The following is a 25,365-nucleotide window of genomic DNA, read 5'->3' on the forward strand; positions in this document are numbered from 1 at the left end:
GATAAACCCTGGGGTTGTGGGCCAAAGTAGCACCGACATTGTGCTGTCGATCAGCAGGGAGCACACGCCTAGCTGGCCGAAGACGTTTATCAAACACTCTCTGTCAGCATTGAGAAAGACTTTAAAAATGATCTGCACGAACTCTTATCTCAGTTGTACCAACATGTAGGCCATAATCATAATAGTCGTAATAAAGTGTCATGACTATACCATAAGCGCTTCAAAGCTCATCCTTGTACACCTCCTCACTCCCCTCCTGCATCTCTTCATCCTCATCGCCCTGTTCAACCTCATGTTCCTTCTCCTTGCCCATCCCCGCACTATCGCCATCTTTGTTCTTCGTTGACTTCTTCTTCGTCTTCTCAGTATCCTGATCTTCGGTATCGATGATACCTCTAAACTCCCTGCCCCTTGGTGTGTCCACAAGGTCCAGCTTCCATCCCTTTTTGCCAGCCAGCTTCCTCAGATTGGCTTTCAAGGTCTCAACATCCTTGGGATCGGCAATGTTGAGCTTCTTCATCTCCTCCTTGGACATCTGCTTGCCGTCGCTACTCGCTACGGTGCCGATAAATGTCTCCTTACCTCCGCCGACAACGACGGATTTCTCAATCACCTTGCCTTCGCTTCCCACAAACGACTTTGCGCCGACTTCAATGCCGCCAATGACAATGCGCTTCGTAGAGCCCTCGAGGCCGTCGGCGAGATCGCGGAGCGGGTTCGTGTTGGCGTCGTCGGCAGCGTTATGGGCAGCGATGAGACGTTCGGCCGCGGCTAGCTTGGCGGATAGCTGTGCTTCTGTCCATGCGTCCACTTCAGACTCTGGAATGACGGGTTCACAGGTTATAGGATGTGCGAGGTTTTCTTGTGGTGGGGTGAAGGCAACGTCGTGGCAGAGGCGGGGCGTGTCGACGATCATGAGGTAGGAGCAGGTGCTGGTTTCTTTGATCATGGCGATTCGGTCGGCAGACTGCGGGTTGCAGTGGAACTGGAGGAGATGTTAGATTGTGGTAAGAAACAATGGAGCTGCAGGGACATACCTGTACATCGATCTTGCGCGGCTTGCCCGTCAAGTCGCACTCAGTACCATCCGACAGCCGCTGTACCATGTATCTGCTAGACCCCTTGGTCTCTAGTCTTGAGATCTCCAGGCCCTTCTCGTCATCGTCGGTCGTTTTGTCCTCATCATCGAAAGCCTCCTTGCTGCCCTCTTCGTTGCCTAGTGTCTTGCGCGCGTCCGCTTTCTTGGTCTTCTCCTCCTTCGGGTACCTTCCCAATACGAAGCTGTGTACGCTCGTGTCCTCCACAGGTGGGTAATGGGGAACACCTCGACTTTGTGGCAGCTGGTGGAACTGCTTGACTTCGTCCTTGTAGCAGAAGCTGTAGCTCCACCAGCCGCTCACATAGTAGATGCAGTTGCCCTTCATGCCTTCGAGTAGCTCCCACCCGCGGTCTGCTGCGCGTATGAGCTCCTTCTCTTCCTCGGCTTTGGCTTCCTCGGCCGATGTTGTGTCATTCTGCGGTACCTCTTCTGGTATTATGGGTATGCTGCATAGGTAGCGCTGTCCGTGCAGCACGACTGCTTCGTATGTCTGTTCGAGCGCATCATCTACGGGTGGTATGTTCGCTGCCGGCTTATCGCGTTTCGAGAGTTCCTGCGTCTCTTGCGAGCCGGGTGTTGCAGAGCTCGAGCTGGGTGATCCGTGCGAGAGGAGAAGCGTCGCATCGTTCTCGGTAACGAAAGTGTCTGGCCACAGAACCTCATACTGGGTGTGCTGTTAGCAGATGTTGCCGCTGTCGGGGTGCCAGGCGCGTCATACCTGTGGGAAAGCGAGCAGATCGTCGAACACGCTGAACGCATGCTGGTTCGCCAGCGCGATGCGCAAAACCGCCGGAAGTGCCCAAATGCCCCTCATTACGATAGGAGGCCCTAGAATTTGGGGAAGGAATAGAATAAAGGCATGCGCCGTGGAGCTGGTTGCGGAGTTCTTGGTTGCGGCCAGATGTCACTTCCGCGGGGCTAGACCGCGTTCGGCAAAACCCATGAGAGACACACGAGGGCGCTTTCCCCATCGAACCATGCTTCACGCATCACAGCCGCCTCTCTTTCGCATGCAAGCAAGATCTACTCTGCAAGGGTAAGCGTTTGAGTTCTGGTACTAACAATGGCAAGAGCAAATCAAGCTCGATATGATGTCATATGAAGGCTACCTGCGCAGTCTCTGCTGAGTTCGGAATCCTAGCTACTTGTTCTCGACGTACATGAGGCGTATCCGATTCGACGCGGGGTTGTATGCGCAGCCGTGGCAGTGTTCCTGACCGGTCAGCGCGCTGCCACACCTACTAGCCGCGAGAGTTGCGCAGATGAAATCATGGTCTAAATTGTCTCTTCCTTCATCATTGTTTTCATTAAATCGTTCCATGCGAGCATGTTCCTCTCTCCCGATAGCGCGCGCAAGAAAGATGCGGCGACATATCCTGGCCTTCCACTCCAAGAGAATCACATTAGGGTCGTGAGACTGTTGCCTGGCAGATGGACTGAACATATTCGCTGCGAATTGTCGAACGCCAATATCGAAGTCGCAAAATACCGGGCATTATCTTACGTATGGGGCTCGCAACATGTGACACGATCCGTTCGACTCAATGGCCGTGCTTACCCTGTCACGGTGAATCTTGAGAGCGCACTAAGGCACTTGCGGGAAGCGTACAAGGACGGGCTCGACCTATGGATCGATGCGCTGTACGTATTACATTTGGATTTGTCGTCGGTCTGTATCTGACCTGACGACGACTAGATGCATCAACCAGAAAGATGGGGAAGAGAGAACTCATCAAGTTCAGCTGATGGGTCTCATCTATAAGAAGTGTCAGGAATGCTTAGTATATCTTGGAGACAGCCTAGACGGCACCGGTTCCTCTTTGATTGAGCCACCACCCGTCTTGCACTTTGAAGAGGGCGTTACCACTCAGTCTAGCAAGAAGAGAGCGAACCAGAATCCAGGAGTCTACGAGATTTTCTCGTTTTTTCATGACCTTGCCTCGGATGAGCATCTTCACACACAGTGGGCCTTTGGATACCCCGCAATTCCATTCAAGCCCCGTCCAGAGCACGGCCAACCTCGTTTCCAATTACAACTATTCGAAGCTTTGAGAAAGTTCACGCATCCTCCGTTCACGCCATGGTGGACCCGTATCTGGGTCATACAAGAAGTGACAACACCTCCTCGTGTTGTGATTACGCACGGTACAATATCTGCATCCTGGAATATATTTGCCCGAGGTGCAGCCAGATATACCCATCATAGCGCGAATTGCTGCGATGCAGTTGTCCACTGTCTGCCGCCGGATCAGCAGAAGGTTGTGGCTGACAGCTGCAAGAAGATCATGGGCATCGAATCACTTCGACGGAGCACACTTGATTGGCCCGTGAATTGGATTGATACAGAATCGTTTGGTTTCTTGCGTCTCTTGACGCAGTTTCGCGACCGCAAAGCGTCTGATCCCAGAGATAAAGTGTACGCTCTCCTCAGTATGGCTTGGACTCCGCCAGGTAGGACACCATTGGTACCAGACTATTCCCTAAGCGAAATAAGCGTCTTCTGTAAAGCGGCGCTAGAGTCTATATACACGACGGAATCACTCTCGATGTTCAGCACAGAGCTTGGGCGAAAATTCAGAAACGATTTGCCTTCGTGGGTTCCGGACTGGGGAGCGCCGGGAGGGCACACGTACGCGGCACGCGCACAAGCCATTCATCTATACAACGCCAATCGAGAGAAGGTTACACCCTTGACGGTCAGGTCAATCACACAATCCGCTTTGAGATTACGGGCTGCGAAGATAATGACGGTGGGGGTACTAGGGGAGATCATGTTCGGCGATGACGCGACTTACACCCGGCAGATACTTTGTCAATGGTGGCGCCTGTGGAATACTCATACGAGAGTCGGTGATTATGTTCCGTTGACAACGCGAGTAGATGAGCCTTTCTTACAACTCATATGTGCGGGTGCAATACACCCCACCCATGCCAGTGTACCTGTACGCACCGTAGATGCGAACGACGCAAGCGCTTTTGAGAACTGGGCAGTATTTTCGAGACTGTCTCCTTTTAGTGAGCCAGAGGACACAGACGTGATCAATGATCTACCCAAACATATGCAACTGTGGAGGCAGTTCACGTTGTTGTGGCCAAGTCATCCGACTATGTACAATCCGCCGAATGGCCGAGACGGGTACTTCCCTCATGGTCTCGACAACAACACCTTGGATAGTGTTCGATTGGTCGCTCGATTACATGAGCTTCTCGGCTATTTTGACACCGGTCTAGATCTCGGTCTGCTTGACTACTTTAATGGATCTCAGCCACGACCTCTCGCTCCATGGAAAGACTTGTTCATCCAAGTCGAACAGGTATTAGAAAACAAATTCGGTCCCTGCACCACCCAGTACAGTCCGGGTGTGAGATACTATCTCATCCCGGATTATGACAACTCGATAAGCGTAGCAACGCTCTGGCGTCGCTTGATCATTGGCCAGAACGTTTTGGGATCGTACCAGCATACCGACAATTTCTTTGGACTAGGCCCAGCGGGGACGGTCATTGGCGACGAACTATTCCTCTTGACAGGTGGAAAGACACCATTCGTCTTACGTCGACGTGATGACACAGATGACACAGTTTCAGGACCAAGGTATGAGATCATCGGTGATTGTTACTTGCAAGGATGGATGGATGGCGAGGGAGAAGGTCTTGCGTTAGATAATTGGGAGGACATAACGCTCGTGTGATAGCTTAAGCAACGCTACGTGTTTCGCAATGGAATTTTTTTGTTAACATAAATGTTGTAAAAGCAAAATCTCTGGAAAGCAGTCGGGGTCTCTCAGTTGCAGTCGCACGTAAAGATCCGACGTACTGCATGAGATTAAGAATTCGTCGCGACCTGGTGAGTGTCTGGAAATGTGTCCATGAACAACAAGATGCCAAACTATAGTAACGATGCATGCAAGCAATAGCCACTCTTCCCCTGTCAGATTATGGGCCCACTTAGTAAGGGTCGACCCAGGGATGACGTTGCCGACGACGCGTAAAAACACGAAATCGCGTAAGCACGTGATCTCGATGCTGCCGCCTCACAGCATCTCAACAGCACCCGTGTAAAGACTTCCAATCATTTCAGAAGCAGTCTCATCTATACAGATGATAATTCAGAGCTTCTTCTTGTGTAGTGCAGCGTCGCAAACGTCACAGAGGTATTGCATCTATCCCTTGAACGGAGTGCTGCCTTGGATGCACGAGGGAGGAGGTGCCGTCAGGGCCCACTTGGAGGCGTCCAGCCAATAGCGGGGTGAGCGCGGGCCACCCAAAGTCTCACAACTCGCGTCGCCTCGAGGGTCTGCTTCCTTTCACTTCCGACGTTCGTGTTCGGTGTCTGCGTGGTTCTGCTAGCAAGGTCTGTCTTCGCCTCAATTGCAATCGCGTAGCCGTGGTGTACCTGGACGTCTTCATGCTGACAGATTGCCGTAGAGCCTGTTTCTAGGGCAACCCTTCGCATCGTCTCATCCTCCATACCCGTACGCGCATGCCATCAAGGCAAACATCCGCCTCACCGCGCTCACTACATCTACATCCCGCGCTTTCTGCGACAGCGTCGCTGTAATACATATCGCATTACCGTTCGAGCCGAGTCGCTTTTGCCATCGTTCATCCCATACAAGTTGAAAAGTGTCGGAGACTGAGGCCTGGAAAAACAAAGCACAGGGGCCACACAAGTAAAGAAGCGCTGTTTATCAAGACAGGCTCCACGAACGTCTGTACCGCCCAGTTGCATTCTCAGGAAACGTCCATTCACGAGTCCCAGTTGCTCGTACTGTTGAAGAGACATCGACACGTCCCATTAAGTTGGAGTACGTAGCAGAGATTCTGAGCCGAGCCCATTCTAGAGTACCAGTTACTTGTGCCGACGACCAACCAGAACGCTCTCAACGCGACCATTCCCATCCATTTAACGCACGGCCCAACAGCGTGCCTACGTTACCTAGGTATCGCTCACTCTACTAGAAGCGCAACTACCACCAGCTCGCGCTAGACCGATATCGCACGTAAAACGAGTCCCCGCAATTGCCGCGTATAAAACCACGAGACCCGCCTTTCAGTCACTCGCTCGATATCTTCAGTCGCCTCCCTCTCAACTCCTACGGGCGCGCCGTTCGTCTGGTCCTGGGTCACTCCCTACAAAGCGCCGCACAATAAGCCACGGAAAGTTATTCTGGTACCCATTATGGAGGCCGACCCGTCTCAGCAGACACAGCCTGCAACTCAACAGGTCCTGGATCCACGACGACTCGGCAGGAACAATTCGGGTCTTAATGACGGTGACATCGCCGATGTCTTGGTCATTCTCCACCCAGCTACTCCTACAGCCATTCGGATTGTCGAGCAGACAGCGCAAGATCGACCCGAGCATGTGCTCTTCCGCAATTCACTCGATTCCATGAGTAGTTCCATCACCGACGTTGAGGAGCAGGAAACATTCATCATCAACGCTCCGGAAGGACGACAAGGTACCAGCTCGCGGGCCGGCGCAGATCTGGCTCTACGCATGTCATCCGCGAAGAGATTGAAGTTCAAGCCGCTCGGGTTCATATTCGGACGCAATCACCAGAGCGCCGACGTCATCTTTGGCCAGGACTCCGGTAAGAGGATAAGCAACCAACACTTCCGCATATATCTAAACGCGGATGGTCTTCTCATGCTCGATGACATGTCCACCAATGGCACCATAGTCGACGATGCGCTCCTGAAGTGCAAGGATCCACGCTTTAGTAAGATGCGGATGCTGAGCTCGGGATCGATCATCTGTATCCAGAACTCCAACGATGCAGAGATGATCAAATTTATAGTCCGGGTACCGTCTAGAGTCAATTACATGGACCGCTTCCGCGACAACCTGCGCAACTTCATCACGGAGTGCACTCCAGACGCTGGGGACGCACAGGGCAAGGTTATTCAGCGAATCACCAAGCAATATGGTGGCCCAGCGATGAAGTGGGATGGAGGTGATACCTATAACATCGTCGGTACGTATGGCTGCAATAACGCAACCAATAGCTGCTAACTCTTCCCAGGGCAGATCGGTAAGGGCGCCTTTGCGACCGTTTACCAACTCGCTGAAAAGATGACTGGAAAACTTCTCGCAGCTAAAGAGCTGGAAAAGCGCCGATTCATGAAGAACGGCATGCTAGACAAGAAGATCGACAACGAGATGAAGATCATGCAAGACCTGCGTCACCCAAATATCGTCCAGTTCGCAGAGTACCACGACCAGGGCGATTATCTCTACATCATCATGGAGTTCGTGCGGCAAGGAGATCTACAAGGCTACCTTAATAATCATGGATCCATGGAGGAGGATGTTGCGAGGTCAATGGCTCAGCAGATCCTGAGCGCGCTTAGTTATCTGCACCGCGCCAAGATCACACATCGCGACATCAAGCCCGACAACATTCTCATCTCCGATCTGGATCCTTTCACGGTCAAGCTGTCCGATTTCGGACTTTCAAAAGTTGTCAAGCACGAAGAGACCTTCCTCAAGACTTTCTGCGGAACTCTGTTGTACTGCGCTCCAGAAGTGTTCCCCGACTTCAACGGTCAATCAAAGGGAACTAAACGTCGACGTGGTGCCAAGACGTACCACTCGTATAGCTCTTCCGTGGACATATGGTCCTTTGGTGGTGTCCTATGGTATGCGCTATGTGGCGAACCTCCGTTCAGGGGTATCGCTGATGCTACCGGCGAAGCCATGTTCAATAATATCATGAAATCGCCCCTCGACCCGACACCGCTACGCAAGGCTGGTGTGTCCCCTGCTTGTATCGATCTTCTTACTAGTATGCTGCGAACCGACCCTGCAGAACGTCCAACCGATCGCGACTGTCTCAACCATCCTTGGCTTAAGGAAGGCACGGAAATTCTCGCCGACCCGACTCTTCAGTCCATTGCGGAAGAAGACGAGCCTGAGGAGGCCGAGCAGCAGCTGTCGCAGCTCAGTCTCCAGGAGGAGGAGATCCCGGAGTCAGATGAAGACGGAGGCATTCTGTCCGATGAAGAGCTCATGGGCTTTGTCAACGAGCGTCAGCCAAAGCGAGTTCGCGCCGATCCCCTGTACCCGCGCAACCAGGTACGCGATCGTGGCGACTCAAGCGTTGAGCCGTCATTTACTTCCTCACACCTTGTAAACGAGGAGAGCTTTCAAATGGCCCCAACACCTAGGCAACCTCGTCTGTTCGGTGAAATTGGCCAGTCAGCTTTGCAGAGTTCCGGTGTCTTGAGCGCTCATGCCCATGACGCCCTGTCGCAAGATGAGTCTGTCCGCCTTGCCCAAAATGATGGAGCAGGCGAAACGAGTTACACCGCTGGTCAGTCGGAGTTTCAGGGTCCTTTCACTGCGCCCGCCCAACTAGAGCGCGGCTTTTCCTCGCCTAGCCTTCTTGGTACCGAGTCTTTGGTACGAGATCTCAACATGACCTCGCCGCACTCACCCGTATCCAGGACACAGAGCCCGGTCATGCCTGCGACCCCCAGGACCCCGGAGGTTGTTCAACACAATTCTTTGGAACAGTCGTCCAAGGACTTCAGTCAGATTAGTGAGCCAACTCCGAGAGCACGACCTATCAATCGCCAGATAAATCTTCCTTTGACTGCTTCCTATTATTACGATCCGATGGACCCGAACACGCATAATCTGGAGTACGCTTCCAGAGTGAGTGGGTTTGACTTCGTGTCTAATGGCCGCAATTCAAACACCGAAACATCTGCATATCCGGACACAACAGCAGCTTCGGACGCAAGTGCGCAGTCGACAAGATCAAGCATTGCGAGAGCACCATCTCCGGCGGCAGCAATCCCTTCTGTTCCAGCGGAGCTTGATATCCGTCCACCACCCCGGCGACTGGGTAAGCTCATCGCAACCCCCGACTCCTTCGCACCCAACCTTACTCTCAACATCGATCAGAGTAAGACTTCTTGGGGCCGCTTGAGCAACAATACGATCGTGTACGAACACAAATCAGATACTCGCGTTCCTAAAACAGCTTTCATAGTGTTTTTCTACTCGTCAGGTGGCCAGACCCAAGAGACAGTGGATGACCTGTCACAACAGGGCAAAGATTGGACCAGCTTGGAGAATTTGAACGTTGGTATCTGGACTTGCGCCACACATGGTATCTCCATAAACGGCAAACACTTGAAGCAAAAGGACGACAAGGGGCGTGTTATCTACGGACATCTACACACTGGTGACATCATACAAGTGTACCACGATGTCCGCGGAATCGAGTGCCTCAAATTCCGCTGCGAGTTTTATCTTGGAGCTGGCAAGGAGCCACGACCGGCGGGCGACAGCTTCAGCACCATGATTGGCAGCCGGCTGTCACAGTAAACATGTCTTCGTCGAAGCAGAATCCATACGTCAGCGTCTACACAACATAGCAGCAATTTCTCATTTCCTGGCCATTTTCATTCTATTCGGGTTAGCGGGCGTTGTTGGCTTCTGTACTACTATGACTATTCCTACACATTCTCTTTGTAATGGCATCACCTCGGTGTTGGGGCTCCAAGATCGGGCAAAATCGTGTTCTTTTCAGAGTGAAAGCATACTGTTTGGGTGGTACATCGTCGATACAAAGCGTATTAATTCGCATCTGGCAGGGAAATTGTGGATTGGACTGAGGGTGAGAGCATAGATAAACTGTGTATAGTGAAATGCCTAGAAAGGCAAGAACATCAACTAAAGAACAATACGAGTGAAGCAACTGCCAACATGGCATATTTAACTTCCATCTTGCACTGTACTTCTCGGTTTGTGTATGGTGAGGGTCATCATGCTTTGATTACTCGGTCAAGCTTGCTTTCCGCGTTGCGTTGGTGATTCAGACGAAGCTTTTGCATGACACGGCTTTTCATGACTTCACAGCACGTGGTGAACAATCGCCAGCTAATCATGAACTTAGGCCAGAAGCTGGTGTTGTATGATAACACATGGTGTTTGCATAGCTCAATTCCTCTAAACAAATTGGCTATGGACCTTCACTCTCTGGCGAGCCCTTGTCCTCCTCACTCTAGCAATGCCACCGACTATTCCCATCAAGGCCGCAGCAACACTTGCTATTGCCCATGGGCGGTCAACAAACCACAAAACCACAGCGACATCCGAGCCATGCCATGAACCGCCGGGCTTGTGGCCGAAGAAGGTATACTCTTCCGAGTAGAAGATTCGCGGTAGAACGAGGAAGGAGGTGGGGTCTGTGCAGGATAGGTTAGCTACTGAAACTTTTCTCCTTTGCAAGACAAGAGTGGCTGACTTACCAAGGTCATACCGTGCCTTCCGCTGTTTACATTGCCCGTCAGGACATGCCTCGAACCATTCCTGCAAGATCGTGCTTGTGAACTGCGGTCCAGTTGTCCAGAAGATTGTGAGGTACGGAAAAAGTAGATTCCAGTTGTGTGTGACGAGACCTTCTGTCATCTTCTCCACGACCGGGTGTTTCGCTGCTGATGCCATCAAGTCGTTGTTGACGCCTAATGGCGATGCTTCGGGGAACCAGGCTGGGAAGTCCAACAAGGGGTCTAGTGAGCGTCGGCACGCGACGTCTAGATCCATGTAGACGCCGCCGAAGTGGTAGAGAGCGAAGTACTTCAAGGCGTCAACCTTTTGGATCTGAACATGGGCAGACAAAGTCAGTATATGTTCCAGTTGCAGTGATACTTGTGTAGAGTACTGACAGGATATCTGTAACCATCGTATGTCGGTAGGAACCAGGCGTACTCGTTGGACAGGAACTCGCGAGCGCTCGTTGCATTCCACATGCGGATTTCGTAGCTGGGGTTGTGCTCTCGACAGAGTTTCGGCGACCCGAATCCAATAGAGGGGCCTCCACTAGAGCCTTCATGGTTTGGGTATATTCTCTCAAACCATATGTAGTGTATCGTGCGCGGGATCTTCGATCCGGTGTAGGTAGATGTATAGTCGGACTCCAGAGGTTGCTCGTTGCGCGCTACGGAATCGTTCAGAGCCTTAGCGTAGGACTCAGGGAAGTCGTCGAAGGTGATCTTGCGGCGCTCGATGTAGGCTTGGAAGGCATGTTGGCGCCTGAAGATACTGAAGATCTTTAACAACGCGGCGGCGATGACGATTCGGATGAGAATCTGGCGGAGGAACATCTTGTTCATGCTGTCGAAATGCTAGCTTCACTGAGCAGGAACAAAGTCCTTATGCATGAGAGATAGGTCGACCTTCCATCCTCTGCTTCGAGTAAGCGCCCCTGTGTCAAAGTTACTCTGAGCACCGAGTAGTCCTAGAGACACCGCCCCAACGCTAGTCTCGCTCATACTATAGCATCGAATCACCTTGACAGTTGCGCCCTATAGCTGACAGGGTCATTGTAAGATGAAGTGTTGATCTCAGAGATACGAGTTTCAGGAGAAGGGTCGTGGGTAGCATGCAGAAGTTGCACATCCTGGACCCATACTGCGGTGAGTGATAGGCCGAGGGCCACACAAATCTGTTGTCAGTGCCCAATAATCCACCGAGCATGAACAGAGAGAGGCGGAACGTGCTGCCACGGCCGTACCTAGAGCGCAAACTCCTTATGCTGATTTTCATCTCCGATCTCAGTGACAACGTGCACTTTTGTGACAACCTGTTCACTCGTGGAACGACTGTAGTACTAAGGCTTGCCTTCGCATATCCTGAGTTCCTTTAGCACTCAATATCCGCGTAGAGAGGCATGAGTTGATTCGCTTTGCGGCACTTGCCAGCGTCGGACCGAGCGACTAATGTGACCAAGCTTTACAAGCTCCGGGTATGGTTCTCATGTTGACTTCAAGCATTTTGAGTACGGAAAGCGGCGTTTTGAAACGTAGAGCGGAGCTAGGCCACACAGCCACTGTGGGCGAGCTGCCTGTATAGTCCAGCCTAGTGGGCTAGCGCCCTTCGAGCGGAGAGGTTTCTACCGTTGTGACAGCACGGATAGGCCAGTTATGCTGAGATCCCGCCAATTGGGACTCGACCATTGTCCAATGACCGACCAGATGCACCCCAGGTTTCCTTCCAACTGGATGCAGTGGCTTGCCGTTATCCGGTAATAGCAGAACTGGCAACGGAAAAGCCCTTTTTCGCTGTCCACCGCTATACCCCCGATCGATTTGCTAGAAGCTATTAGTTTACATCACTCTTGATGTTTTTCAAGTGATTGTCGGCATTTAAGTGACACAGCACTTCGCAATGCTGAAATTGCGCGACAAATCAAAGCATGTGAGGACCAAGTAAAAGCAGCGCTGTCTTTGCGTGTCTCAATGCAACCTCTATACAACTTGGGATCGTGATTCTCGGTTGGGTATTCTAGGGAACTGTCGACAAGTTGGAAAAAACGTCGCTTAATGAAGAAACCTGCTTCTACGAAACGGCAGGTCCTAGTCCAGATCCAGGGTAAACCTAGTGTTTATGCGCGTCGAGGGGTTCCCGTGCAATGTTTGCAAGCTCTTTAGGGAAGTGAAAGAAGACGACTTGCTGCGCCACAGCTGTTCCAGGATGAGAACTGGGGAAAGCTTAGTCGGATGGAAATTACTGCTAAATGTGTGTCGCACGTGCCAGTTTCGAAAGCGTAATATATATCCAATAGCGGAGGTGACCGATGTCGTCTATTCGTTCTTGACGAGAATGGAAACCTGCATATTCATTTAGCGGATCAGCGCACTCGTGGCCATGCACTCATTGCAACGGGGCTTCTTATTCAGGAAATCGATTCGGCTCGCTTTCTACGCTTGACGAGGTTGGTATGACTCGCACCTGATGCGCGATGTGAGAAGCTGTGTGCAGAGCGGATGCGCAACCGGCGAGTTCTGACGCGGCCCCGTGTTCGCCAGTTTCGAAGGACCTTAGGTTACTAATCAAACAAGCTCAACTAATGCGTGGAGTAAGAAACACCAAGATCTCGCTGATGTCAAGGCATTGTACGATACAGGGGTTCTGCGTTGTACGTTACAGGGAGTTTCCGTCGCGGGTCATTTCTTCATTAGATGTGCCAGGGAAGGCGTGGCTGCACATTCCGGGAAAGGGTTTCCTGTCGCTAGATCGATGGCCGGCGTAGTTTAGCTGGTTCAGCAACTTCAGCTGAGGGGACCGGAGTTCAACTCTAAGTGTTGGCGATCGGATCGTCGCGAGACGAGCGGGAACGCACAAGAGATGGGCCCAGGAAGTTGGTGCAACATCGGTGGCCTGATGCGTGGCTTCCTGCACGGGGCCAAGGCAGACCCCGTAGTGGATTCCAAGACCGGGGTGGCTTATGTAATCTTCGTCTGTGGATGCCGATGTCCCCTAATGCGGCGCTCGGCACTGTCACGGCAAACTCCGAGGTTGTTCGCAGGCATGGTCTCATCACAACCTTAACATCGGAATTGGCTACGTTCACTCGGACGGCCACTAAGCTGCGCGGGGGGTGATGGTGCGTAAAGTACACATGTAGTTTCAACTTTGTTGTCAGCTATCCTGTAGGTGCTGGCCACCCACGTGTAGCAGCAATGTGGTTTGCGCTTTCCACGTTCCCCAGTCCTAGTACACGTAAATGAAGTCTTCGTTTTTCATGTCCGTCAGGTCAGAAAAGCCGTTATCGTGCTCCTGTCTCTGATCTTGCGCCTCCATCTCCACACCCTTTTGTGTCATTTCTTTCTTCTTCAGCATACTTTCGTCAACCCTGACTGCGCTCTTGCCCAATTCTTCTCTGCGCTTCGCGTGCCTCTTGTTCAACAGTGCTAGGTAGACGGGGATCAAGAGCGCGATGATAGCTACGAGTGCGAACATGACCAAGTTGGCGATCAGGCCAGGCCGGTAAAGAGGCGCGTCGTCAACCGAATATAGCAGCGGGCCGATGACGTTGCCTATTGTACGCAGTTAGTGTCGTCTCCCATCAGGCCGTGAACGGATATTACTTACCGGTACACATCCCAATGAACACCATAGCCGACGTGCACTTCTTCTTCGTGTCACCGGCGGTGTTTTGAACATGCCAAGTGTATATCAAAGGTGTAATAGCGGCGAGGCATGATACAAGGTAGTAGCCAAAGAGTAAAACGCCTTTGTGCTGGCGCGGCACGGTCAACATCATTATCGTGCCGATTATGGGAAGGATGGCAACGAGGGCGATGGCAAGACCTTTGCGGCTCCAGCGCGTTGCACCCCAGGAAGAACCCAGGATGCAGACAATCTGAATGACACCGAAGGGTATATTGAACAGGATAGATTGGAAGTTGGTGTAGCCGAAGTCGCGGATGATGAGGTTGCCAAAGGTGGAAATACCGCCACTTGCTATGCTATGCACGGAACGAACATCAGTAACAAGATTGAGATAAAGAGGTCCATTACTCACGATATCGCGATGATGGCAATGAACCAACACCAGGTCTTGAGGTCAATCAAAGTCTCCCAGACCTGATCCCACTTCCATTCTCCTGACTGGATGCCCATTTGGTTAGCCCGCAGACGCTCGACTGCGATGAACCTTTCTCGCTCGGTCAAGTATTTGGCTTTCATCGGGCTATCCGGCATTAGGACGAGGACGACAAATGCATACACCACAGTCAGTAGACCGCAGAACATGAAGATGACCTGGTACTTGTATAGCGACTCGCTGTTGATGTGTCCGAGGCCGTAGGTGAATAATGAGCCAACAATGAAGGTGACTCCATTCATAGCGTTCCAGTATCCAGTCCGAAGGGTCTGTTCGGACCGGCGCCACCACATCGTTGTAGTTGCGACACAAGCCGGTGCGATCATGGCCTACAAGAACGAAGATACGAAGTTAGCATGCGATCCACATGCATTCCGTACAGCCGCAACTTACCTCGAAAGATCCCAATACGAACCGCAGACCAAGAAGGCTTTTGAAATCGGTACAGGCGGCCATGATAGCTAGACTGCTACCCCAGAGGAAGATGGCTGTGCCGATAACTTTTCCCGTCGGCAATTTGACCAGAAGGAAGGCTGCGAGAGGCTGCATGACTAGCTGGGCCAAGTATAAAATAGAGCCGAGCCATGAGTATTGACGTCCTACTAGTTTGGCGTCGGCTTGCAGACCGAAGATGGAGACGTAAGACAGGGAGGATTTGTCGAGCTGCTGGAAGAAGTAGGCTCCTCTATTCGTAGACACAAAAGGTCAGTCCATGTTTCATTCGCAGCTGATTAAGAACCACTTACAGCAGAAGAGGGAGGACGCGATAGTCTACGCGCTTGAGAACAGCGCGCTCTTCTTCATATGAGAATGATGCATCATCAACATGAGCGTTGGCCAGAAACTTGGCCGCCGCATCTGCCTTCTCGACTTTCTGTGCAGGCGTAGGATTAGAGTGCTCGATATGTGTTATGGCATCTTCTTTGTGGGCTCCAGAATGCATGGTCGCCATGCTGCCGCAGAACGAAGACTGTAAGACGCTTGGTTGCTCTCCGAATGACTTACCAAGTGACCGGCTCGTCTACTTATCAGAAAAAAGCCCATGCTCGGATACCAGAGACCGACTGGTTGCGTCTCCCAATCCCGGTCGCATCCAGGTATCGATTGAGCGACGCCCTGGATGGCCATGTGCATTTCGAGCTTCCTGCTTGTGCTAGAAGCCCCTCATAGCTCTGTTGTTCCACGTATCAGGACTTGCGATTCCCTCTTCACTCGCAAAGATACCGGGTTTCCATGAGCTTTAGGCAAGGAGTGAGCTTCCCCGCAGAGCTCACGCGGTAAACTCTATTCCTGGCCATGATCGTCTCTGCTTCACTTTCCCCACGGGGGTGGATGCTGTGGGGCCTCTCTTCTAAACATTGGTTCACCGGTCGGCTATAGTGACGGGAGAATGCAAGATCGACGTCGTAACATGATGTGGTTCAGCGTTCGGGATTGACTGTACCGAGTATCGAGGGGTGTGACCGGGGTAGCGATACACCGATGCATCATCATAGAATATTTCCAAAGCTGTTAAGAAACGGCTAGAGAGCGAAGCCTTTGATCGTCTTATTTCTGATTCAACTTCTACTCTTGTATTATTTGTTAGCGAATATGGCTGGGGAAAACAAGCAAAAGAGATATGCGCTGATTGGCACAGGCGGCCGTTCGTCCTTCTTCTACACCGCGATCGCAACAACCTACAAAGAAACCTCGGTTGTCGTAGCGCTATGCGATACGAACCAAACCCGACTTGACTTTGCGAATACACAGCTGGAGTCTCTTGGTCATGTCAAGGTTCCCACCTTCAAAGCGGCGGATTTCGATCGGATGATCCGGGAAACCAAGCCAGATGAAGTCATCGTAACAACAATCGATCGTACACACGACATCTATATCGTCCGCGCGTTAGAACTGGGCTGTAATGTCGTGACAGAGAAGCCTATGACCATCGATGCACCACGGTGTCGCGAGATTTTCAACGCAGTAGAACGAACGGGCAAGAAAGTGCGCGTTACGTTCAACTACCGCTATGCACCACACAACACCAAAGTGTGGAAGCTTCTCCGCTCTGGCGCGATCGGGAAAGTGACGAGCATACATTTCGAATGGATGCTCAACACGTCGCACGGCGCCGACTACTTCCGTCGCTGGCATCGTGACAAGCGCAACAGCGGGGGGCTGCTCGTCCATAAATCAACACATCATTTCGACCTCGTCAACTTCTGGCTAGCTTCGCGTCCGGAAACAGTGTACGCACAGGGCAACCTGAACTTCTACGGGCGAGAAAATGCCGAAAAGAGAGGTGTACAGGAGTTTTACACACGAGCTCATGGCAGCGAAGTGGCAAAGAGCGATCCATTTGCACTTCACCTTGAAAACAATGACAAGTTGAAGAAGATGTACCTCGATGCCGAGCATGAAGACGCATACTATCGCGATCAGAGCGTCTTCGGTGACGGAATAAGTATAGAAGACACAATGAACCTCCTAGTGCGATACGAGAATGGCGCGGTGCTGACCTATTCTCTGACCGCCTACGCACCCTGGGAAGGTTTCCGTGTCTCGTTCAACGGGACTGGCGGCCGTGTAGAGATGGAAGTAGTCGAGAACAGCTACGTGAACAGCGGGGGGGACCAGTCGCTCGAGGGATCACTTGAAACGCGATCAATCACACTCAGGAAGCTTTTCGAGAAGCCGCAAGATATCGAGATTCCGGATTCCGTCGGTGCGCATGGGGGAGGCGATGAGGTGTTGCTAGCTGACTTGTTTGGCGAGCAAGGTGCGGAAATCGATCAGGATATGAGAGCTGCAAGCCATGTCGACGGTGCACTCTCAATTTTGACGGGCATCTGCGGTAACAAGTCGATGGCTACAGGACAAGTTGTGAAAGTCAGTGATGTATTCGTAGTGTAGATGAAAGCTTCATGCCATGGCTTCGCGGCATGCGCAGGTATGCCGTACTGGCCGGCGTGTGATAAAGAGCTCTCAAAAGATACGCGCCAGCGCGCAGCAATATGCAGCGATATTCAGCGCCTCCGTCGCTCAACTGTTGGATGTAGTGAGCGAAAAAGTAAAGTGATTTTGCAGGAGTAAGCGTCATTGTGTGGCACCTGGGGGCGAACGCGACTGCCCGCGTCGCAATCGCGCTAACCTCGACGCGCCTCCCCACCACCTGCACGTGGTTCACGTTCACGCTGCCTTCACGATCATCGCGCTTGACGCCCTCGTAATCGTCCCCGGCCAGTTCCCAGATCTCAGAGTATCTCTGGAAATGTCACGATCAACACTAATTGGATTGCATCTCCATGTCAACGTTCAGAGGCATTGTAGCCGGTAAATGTCGCCCCGGCGTGCCCGGCTGCCAGCACCCTAACTAACGCGTCGTCGCAGAGTTTCCTCAGATCAGGATAGACTACTTCCGACAACAACCTGAACATAAGGCGCCTCTTGCATGTTTCTTGAGTCACGTACATTCTGATCATTTAACTGGTCTGGAGTCGTTGCGGGCCCCATTCGTGTACTGTTCAGTTGCGACTAAAGAGGTAAGCGGCAAACCTATGTAAAATGTTTGTCATGCAAAAGCTGACGTGTCTTGTAGATACTCTTGCGACTAGAAAAGTACCACTATCGCGTCAACTTCGCTAAAGGCATTCTCGAAAGTCGCAATGTCACGTACGATAGAAGCATGCGCAAGTTGGCCAAGGCGCTGCCTCTGGACACACCAACCGTAATCGAGTTAGCGCCGGGCAACAGCATCAGGGTCACTCTTATCGATGCTAACCACTGCGTTGGAGCTGTCATGTTCCTGATTGAGGGTAATGGCAAAGCAGTACTTTATACCGGCGACATTCGAGCAGAGGAATGGTGGGTGAACTCGTTGATACAGAACCCAGTACTTCTGCCATATACACTCGGAAACCGAAAATTAGACTGCATGTATCTGGACACGACCTTTGCCACGAAGAAAAAGCCCTATCGCCAGTTTCCGAGCAAAGCGCAAGGTATACAAGAGCTGCTCAGCAAAGTAAGTGACTACTCCGACGACACTATATTCTACTTCCATTCTTGGACCTTTGGCTATGAGAACGTCTGGATAGCGTTGTCCGCATTTTTGGGTTCTCGAATTCATCTCGACGACTATCGAGCACGCATATATGGCTCCTTGTCCGCATTGGACAAGCGACAACTGCGAGAAGTGGGGCTCGACGTCCCAGCAAGCAATAAAGCCCTCCAAGAATCTGGAATTGAGATCCGTGAGGCTCCTGCTTTATGCGGTTTCAGAAATGGAAATCACATACAACCGGGCTGTTTGACTTCTCAGGAGGACGTCCGCATCCACAGCTGCGAGCGCGGCATGGGCTGTTCCGTCCTAGACCGCGATACGAACGCCAAGATCGTACACATTATCCCGATCGTCACACGCGCCAACGGTGAAGATATTGCCGAGTTGGGTGCAGGAGGTGGAAGGGGTGACTTGGATCAAAAAGAAGAGCTGGAGTCTGGCGGTATGGGCGAAGTCAAGAAGTTGATGGAGCTCTGTGCTGCATCCATAAACGACAAGCAGTTGCTTGAAAAGGTCATCACCTTACTCCAGCAGACTCTCTTGGGAGACGGCAAGCTCGACCTTGGTATGCAGCTACAAAAGCAGTTTGAGGAGACCCAGCACGATCTGTCCCTAAAGACCCTCGTCTCTGTGCTATCGTCGAATGTTTTGGAAGATTCGAAAAGCGGACCGCCACTCAACAGGACCATTAGGTTTCCGTATAGTCGCCATTCTTCTTACTCCGAGCTTTGTGGCCTTGTCAGAGCATTCAGCCCTAAGGATATCGTTCCGTGCACTGTTGACGAGACCCGCTGGACACCTGACCTCAGCATGCGGAATCTGTTTGGCAGTCTCTGTTCAGGTGAACTTTTTTCTCACGACGCAGTCATGATGGAGCTGTACAAAGCCAGAGTGGACTATGAAGGCCGGCAGAAACGAGGTAGAGAAGAGAGCCCGACGAACACGCAAATGACTGGCGATGAGACTGCGAGCCCGCCTGTGACCAAATTGGTCATGGAGGAAGCCGTTGCATTACCTACATCATATCACGCTACTCCAAAAACCCCGACCGCAACAGACACCATCCAGCCATCAACGCTTCCATCCACATCAGAGAATCCTCCGCGAAACAGTCGTCGTAATCAAATGGCTGTCCAGAGTCCAGATCATACAGTAATCGATTCATCTTCAGCTCCCAAGCGAAAGACCAGGGCCTCTAATACTCCCTCCAGGATGGAGCCGCCAGTACCCAGCCCCCACAAGAAGCAACGAATAACGCATCGACAACTCGCGTATGACGCAGCACTTGGAAAAAATGGCCTTTCTTGGAGCGATTTCGGAGGCTTGGTATCAACCCAAAGCAAAAAGACCCAGGATGAGCAGGAGCTATAAGTGGCACTCCGGCTTTGTGGGGGTTGTATACGTGAACGAGCTTCGCGAGAACGTGCGACGCGTGGATATTACTCTGTTGCAATTTATTTGACCAGGAACAATGCGGGAATGGCCTTCATATGAGGTGGTATAGGACTGTGCTCCTTTGTACCAACGTCACACACATCCATGAGCGTATTGCCTCCTGTGCAAGTATGACTAGCCACAACTCCACGCTTCTTGGAATCCTCTTCGTCCAACTCCTCTTCGTCAATTGCGTCTTGTTATACATCCTCATCTCATCAAGCTGAGTTCTCTCCTCCCAGGAGCTTACCCTGTGCCTGAATGTCCATGTCGCGCCCCAGCCCGGCCTCTCTCATGAAGTCTGTCGCCTGCACCGTATCGACCCACCAATACTCGCCAAATACCTTCAACGGAAAGTCTTCAACCTCCGCACCTCGTCTGACATGCGACGCAACCGCCGCCTTGAGATCACATTCATAACTCCGCATCAAGGTCTGCCTCTCCAATTCCCAATCCCCAAAGTCGTGTAAAGTAGACAACTGAGCCCTGTTTTTCCAATGGTGTCGTATGGCCTCAAACCGACCGAGGTCAATCGGCAGCCCAGTAAATTCCGTGAACTTGCGTTCCATAGCGGAAGAGAGAATTTGCCATGCGCGTCCATGGCCGTCTGAGCAGAGGTTTCCTGCACGACTACGGCAGCTTTGACAGGAGTATTGTTGGAAGAATGAATGACAGACTTCGTGTAACAGGGTGCCAAGCATGTCGAAACTGTCTAGAGTCGGCTCTATCGTGATATTGTAGTAATAGTCGCGCCACGCTGCGCCCATCACGTCTGGATATTGAATGTGAAACTCAGTGAGCCAACGGAATTTGGATTTGCGGTAGAACATGTCAGAGCCGAAGAAGAGGACGTTGATCTGCGTCCACAGGTCGCGGATCGAGGGTATGGGAAAGACTTCGTCGAGACTGGCAGATGACCCAGCTGGTGTGTTGGGGAAAATCAGCGACATGTAGTGTTGTATCCAGGTTTGAATGTTTTTCAAGGCAGTGAGTTGTGTGGTATTGAGTGTGTCGATGGGTCGGTCGAAGTACCGTACTGCCGTTCTCGTCAATGTCATCGCTTCGCTCCGGAAACGCGAAGCCATCGTTAAGGGCTCGTAGCATTGATATCCAAATTCGTTTGTAGCACCCTTGAACTTGAGTTTTGGGTGATGGTGAAGACGTAGGATGCAATTGCAGTAGGATTCGTAAAGTCGTGGATCACACTGATCGCAGCGGCACACCGGTTTGGAGTCGTCCGTGTCGACGAGTTTGCGAAGTTCTTCGGGAGTATTTGGGCATGGTAATCTCTGCTTTTGCTTGCGTCCAAAGACGTTTCTGAGGCTGGATCCGATATTGACCTCGGTGATTATACGAGCAAAGTCTGCTTCCAGACGGCTTGAAGTGTGAACTCCTGGCATCTTGATAATGTTACTGAGCGACCTGCGGTGGGAGTTGGTGTGGCGAGTGAGCCCAGGAGGACTTTATAACACCTGGAGCTCCGGTTTGTTAGGGGGTGATCAGATGTGAGAAACTTCGTTGACTCTACTGGCCACGCTGCGGAGCAATGCGTTCGATGATTCACTCAAATAAAATGTGCTTTTTCCTTCTGATTTGTATCGTGATGTGGGTGATTTATACAAAGATAAACCGTGACACGGCGATGGGTCATTTAAGACGAGCCATTCACAGTCCCCATAACTCATCTCATACCTGTACGAAATTGTGGTTAGATGTGGAGACGACCACTTCGAACGAACCCTGGCGAACCAGCGGTTCCGACTTACGAACACCCGAACGTGGACACCCAAAGGTGCTCGCGAAGCCCAAGCAATGGTTCGTCCAAAAGAATCGTGTCGAATGAAAAGCATTCCGAATTTATGAAAGGCGAGTACATTCCAAGATTTTAGGTCGGGATAGCATTATGCAGTTAAGTGATACGGGATGCGTATGCGGGAGAACTCTCGTTGTTTCATTTGGTTCTGGCTCGTCATTGCTCATCGACTTCCTGATCACCACCTCCTAACAATGCATCAGTGTCCTACGCCACCTGCTACCCAGTTCATGAATTCAGGGTCGCCTGGATTTGGGAACATTCCCCTATCCTGTGGCGGTTGTCCTTGCGCTTGCTGTTGTTGAACAGGCACGCCTTGATTCAGCTGTTGCTGCTGTTCTTGTTGCCGTCTTCTTTCTTCCTCCTGTCTTCTTTGCCTTTGTGTTCTGTAGTAAAGCAGAAAGGCCAAAGCCCCGCTCAGGGCCAAGATGATGAGCGATTCCAGAATGTCCGAATCAATTTCGTCGCCATGATAGCCGTCTCCGTAAAAGTCATCACCGGCGGTATGCGTGTCGTCGTAATCGTCAGCTTCGTAGTCGTCCCAGCCAGCGAGTTCGGCTTCGAGAAAGGCGTTCAGCCACTCTGAGAGTGTCCATTGTTTCTTGACGACTATAGCCATATCAGCATCCAGACGTTAAAAGGATTCACACGATGATGACTTACCGGGATCTTCTTGGATGGACTTAATGTTGCCGTTTGTAAAGGTGTTCCACCAACTCCGGAACCTAAGCTTGTACAGTGCCAGAACGACAGGTAAATAGGCCTCACGTGGATTCGTCTCCAGAGCCAGATCATAGTGTCTCTTTGCGAGGTGGAAGTCTTGATCAATGCCGATGCCATTCTCATGCATCCAACCCAGGTTCCACATGGCTTGTGCGCTTCTCATAGTCTCAGCTGCGGCTTGGTAACAAGCTGCAGCTTTTTCAGAATCAGGTTGTGTTCCGAGACCCATTAGGTAATAATCTCCCATCTTGACCATGGCATCAACATTCTTCTGTTCGGCAGAGCGCGTCCAGTATACCAAAGCCAGGAATGCGTCGCTAGCTAGCGAAGCCTTTTGCTTCATAAAAGGCACAAGTGAGTTGAATGTAAAACGAGGCTTGACTTGATCAAGGAGGTAGGCAACATTGGCCTGTGCGACCTCGAAGCCTTGCTCGGCTGCCATCATGTAGCTTACGAGTGCGGTCTCTAGGTCACCATTCGCATACGCCTCATTAGCTTCAGGGAAAGACGTAGAGACGAGCTCGGCTTTCTCTGCTACGATCTTGTAATACGTCGCTGCCAAAGGACAGGACTTGGATCGAGCGATACCGTTGTGCGTCATCTCAGCCAAGTAGTAGAAAGCCTCAAGGTGTCCATGCCTAGCGGCAAGTTCAAAGTATTTGGCGGCGACGGCGATGTCCCCCTGATCCAAGAAGAGCGCACCTAGCCGAACTTGTGCGACTGCCAAATCCTGGTCGGCAGCCGCGCCGAATAGCTCAGCAGCCTTTACAGCATCTTGAGGTACACCGAGGCCTTTCAGGTACATGATACCCATAGAGTATTGCGACAACGCATCGCCCAAGTCCAAGCCACGTCGGAACCATAACCTCGCAATCTCGAAGCTTTGCGGCATGCCTTCACCGCGCAGAAACATGCGACCAAGGTAGCCGGCGGCCTTCGCGGCCAGCTTCTCGACGGTAGGCGACACGTTCGCATTGGGCTTTCCGTTCTGCGGCCAGTACATGCGCGCAAGCTCCATGAAGCGCTTCTTGGCCGCTGGAAGGTCGCGCTTCAAAGTTCGTGCGCCATCGTAGTTCAGCTTGGCAAGATTGAATGTGGCCCTGGCATCGCCCTTCCGGGCCTGGAGATCCATGTATTCGAAAACGTCGTCGAGAGAAGAAAAGGCATCAGACTGAGCGCTGGCGACTTTGGCATTGGGCCCAGAGCTGCTTGTACTTGCGCCTTCGCCATATACGCCACCCTGATCGTCGGCGATGTTGTATGACTCCCGCGGCATAGAGTGGCCGCCAGGTGGCCCAGACCGCATGTATGCAATAGCCTTCTCCGCTGCCGCTTTGTAGAAATGCACAGCCTCTTCACAGTTACGCGGAGTAGAGATGCCTGCCGAGTGCCTGTACGCAACAGCCATCTCTGACCGCACGTCTCCGCCTTCTGCGCCCAGGGTATAGTATAGCATAGCCTTTGCCTGATCTTGCTTGACTGCTCCACCAATGCCGGTCGCGTACATGAAGCCAACCATGTGCTGTGCCGATGCATTGCCGTTCAGTATCGCGAGCTCGTGGTATCGTCGAAAGGCTTCGGAGTAGTTGCGCGGATGCGTGTAATTGCCGTAGAAGTTCATCTCGGCGAGGGTGAATATGGCGTCGGGATTCTTTTGAGCCGCTGCCTCTTCCAGCAGGGTGACGGCTTGTGACAGAGAATGCCCTAGCTGCTTCGGTTGTGGGTTCGTCGTCAACAGCTCCTGCTGTGGGGGACCATTCATGAAGAGAAGGAAGAAGACCTCTTTCGCGTAGTATGCGCTGGTTCCCAAAATTCCAGACTTCTTATCAAAGTTCCACCATGGTGCGGCAGCCGGTTTGATCGTGTGTAGAAGCGTCGTGGCCTCATTGAAGGCCAGTACGCCCTGGTGTGGATTCGCGCCTCCTTCTGTGTTCCCCCATCTTGACTTCCAGGCCTCCTTGCTTTGGTCCGAAGAAACGCATAAGAATAGTGAGAGAAGGACTGCGGGTCTACAAGTCAGTCAGAAGCTTCCTATGTTGCCTGCGCAGGTGCGTACCGAAGAGAAGCGGCACACGCCGCGGTAGCTGTGGCCTCATTGTGGGTATATGTCGAAATTCAAAGTGATGCGAAGAAAGAAACTCATGGCGTCATCTCGGGAGGGCGGAAGCAGAGGCGCGACTACGTGTAGGCAGTCGTGGTGAGGTTGTTTGTAGAGGCCAGCTTTCCACTATCACGGCCGGGGTGGCAGTTGCGCCCCCGATGCGTGGCTCCCGCAGCCAATGAGCGTTGACGTCACTCATGTCACAGGTTCACGCGCTGCAACGTCGCCTTGGGCCTTCCGCTTCGATTCGTAAACGACAACCGAGTATCTACTTGCAACTGATATTCAGCGCGCTTGCTTCATACCGTCGTCGCTTGTTCCGCTGTCTTTGCGGACGAAAGCCCTCGGGCAAGGGCAACCGACCTCTTTCTGCATTTGTCATCGGCGGAAGCACTAACATCCTTGCACGCATCGTCATGATTCCCTTCTCCAGACGCGTTTCTACGCGAAGTCTCTCTCGTTCATTATCGCTGGATAGCACTCTCCTTATCTTTTGACATTATACTGGAAGTCGTATGTCATGACAGTTTTGAATACCTCGGCAGAACGCGAGCCCCTGCTCCAGCCTTCGATATCGCCGCCCTTATCGAATAGGGAGGGCAAAGATGATGAACAGGCCATTTCAGCGTCTAGAGGCGCACTTATAGTTGGCTCCGTCGGTCTCTTGATATTCCTGCAAGGTATGTCTTCCAAAATCTACGCGCTTCGTCACCATATAATCCCGTCTTCGATCATGTGCAATTC

General features: G+C 51.9%; 7 protein-coding genes across 7 annotated transcripts; 3 read left to right on the forward strand and 4 right to left on the reverse strand.

Annotated features, from left to right (window-relative positions):
- Positions 1-220: 220 nt before the first annotated feature.
- On the reverse strand, positions 221-1,913 carry J4E78_004579 (uncharacterized protein; the record flags this gene model as incomplete). Its single annotated transcript, XM_049365207.1, has 3 exons — positions 221-985; positions 1,038-1,763; positions 1,818-1,913. 3 exons carry the CDS (start codon positions 1,911-1,913, stop codon positions 221-223), a joined length of 1,587 nt encoding a protein of 528 aa, XP_049223008.1.
- A 4,368-nt stretch (positions 1,914-6,281) lies between these two features.
- Positions 6,282-9,440, forward strand: J4E78_004580 (uncharacterized protein; the record flags this gene model as incomplete). Its single annotated transcript, XM_049365208.1, has 2 exons — positions 6,282-7,080; positions 7,129-9,440. 2 exons carry the CDS (start codon positions 6,282-6,284, stop codon positions 9,438-9,440), a joined length of 3,111 nt encoding a protein of 1,036 aa, XP_049223009.1.
- A 624-nt stretch (positions 9,441-10,064) lies between these two features.
- Positions 10,065-11,221, reverse strand: J4E78_004581 (uncharacterized protein; the record flags this gene model as incomplete). Its single annotated transcript, XM_049365209.1, has 3 exons — positions 10,065-10,303; positions 10,367-10,718; positions 10,784-11,221. 3 exons carry the CDS (start codon positions 11,219-11,221, stop codon positions 10,065-10,067), a joined length of 1,029 nt encoding a protein of 342 aa, XP_049223010.1.
- A 2,389-nt stretch (positions 11,222-13,610) lies between these two features.
- Positions 13,611-15,457, reverse strand: J4E78_004582 (uncharacterized protein; the record flags this gene model as incomplete). Its single annotated transcript, XM_049365210.1, has 5 exons — positions 13,611-13,936; positions 13,992-14,368; positions 14,425-14,834; positions 14,899-15,190; positions 15,252-15,457. 5 exons carry the CDS (start codon positions 15,455-15,457, stop codon positions 13,611-13,613), a joined length of 1,611 nt encoding a protein of 536 aa, XP_049223011.1.
- A 641-nt stretch (positions 15,458-16,098) lies between these two features.
- On the forward strand, positions 16,099-17,400 carry J4E78_004583 (uncharacterized protein; the record flags this gene model as incomplete). The annotated part of the gene is made up of 1 exon (XM_049365211.1): positions 16,099-17,400. One exon carries the CDS (start codon positions 16,099-16,101, stop codon positions 17,398-17,400), a length of 1,302 nt encoding a protein of 433 aa, XP_049223012.1.
- Positions 17,401-18,172: 772 nt separating this feature from the next.
- On the forward strand, positions 18,173-19,921 carry J4E78_004584 (uncharacterized protein; the record flags this gene model as incomplete). The annotated part of the gene is made up of 1 exon (XM_049365212.1): positions 18,173-19,921. The coding sequence occupies one exon, from the start codon at positions 18,173-18,175 to the stop codon at positions 19,919-19,921; it is 1,749 nt and encodes a 582-aa protein (XP_049223013.1).
- A 2,075-nt stretch (positions 19,922-21,996) lies between these two features.
- On the reverse strand, positions 21,997-24,616 carry J4E78_004585 (uncharacterized protein; the record flags this gene model as incomplete). The annotated part of the gene is made up of 3 exons (XM_049365213.1): positions 21,997-22,406; positions 22,461-24,521; positions 24,577-24,616. 3 exons carry the CDS (start codon positions 24,614-24,616, stop codon positions 21,997-21,999), a joined length of 2,511 nt encoding a protein of 836 aa, XP_049223014.1.
- Between the last annotated feature and the right edge of the window lie 749 nt (positions 24,617-25,365).

Source organism: Alternaria triticimaculans, assembly GCF_023758025.1.
Source record: "Alternaria triticimaculans strain BMP 0046 chromosome Unknown scaffold_5, whole genome shotgun sequence".
Taxonomy (NCBI): domain Eukaryota; kingdom Fungi; phylum Ascomycota; class Dothideomycetes; order Pleosporales; family Pleosporaceae; genus Alternaria; species Alternaria triticimaculans.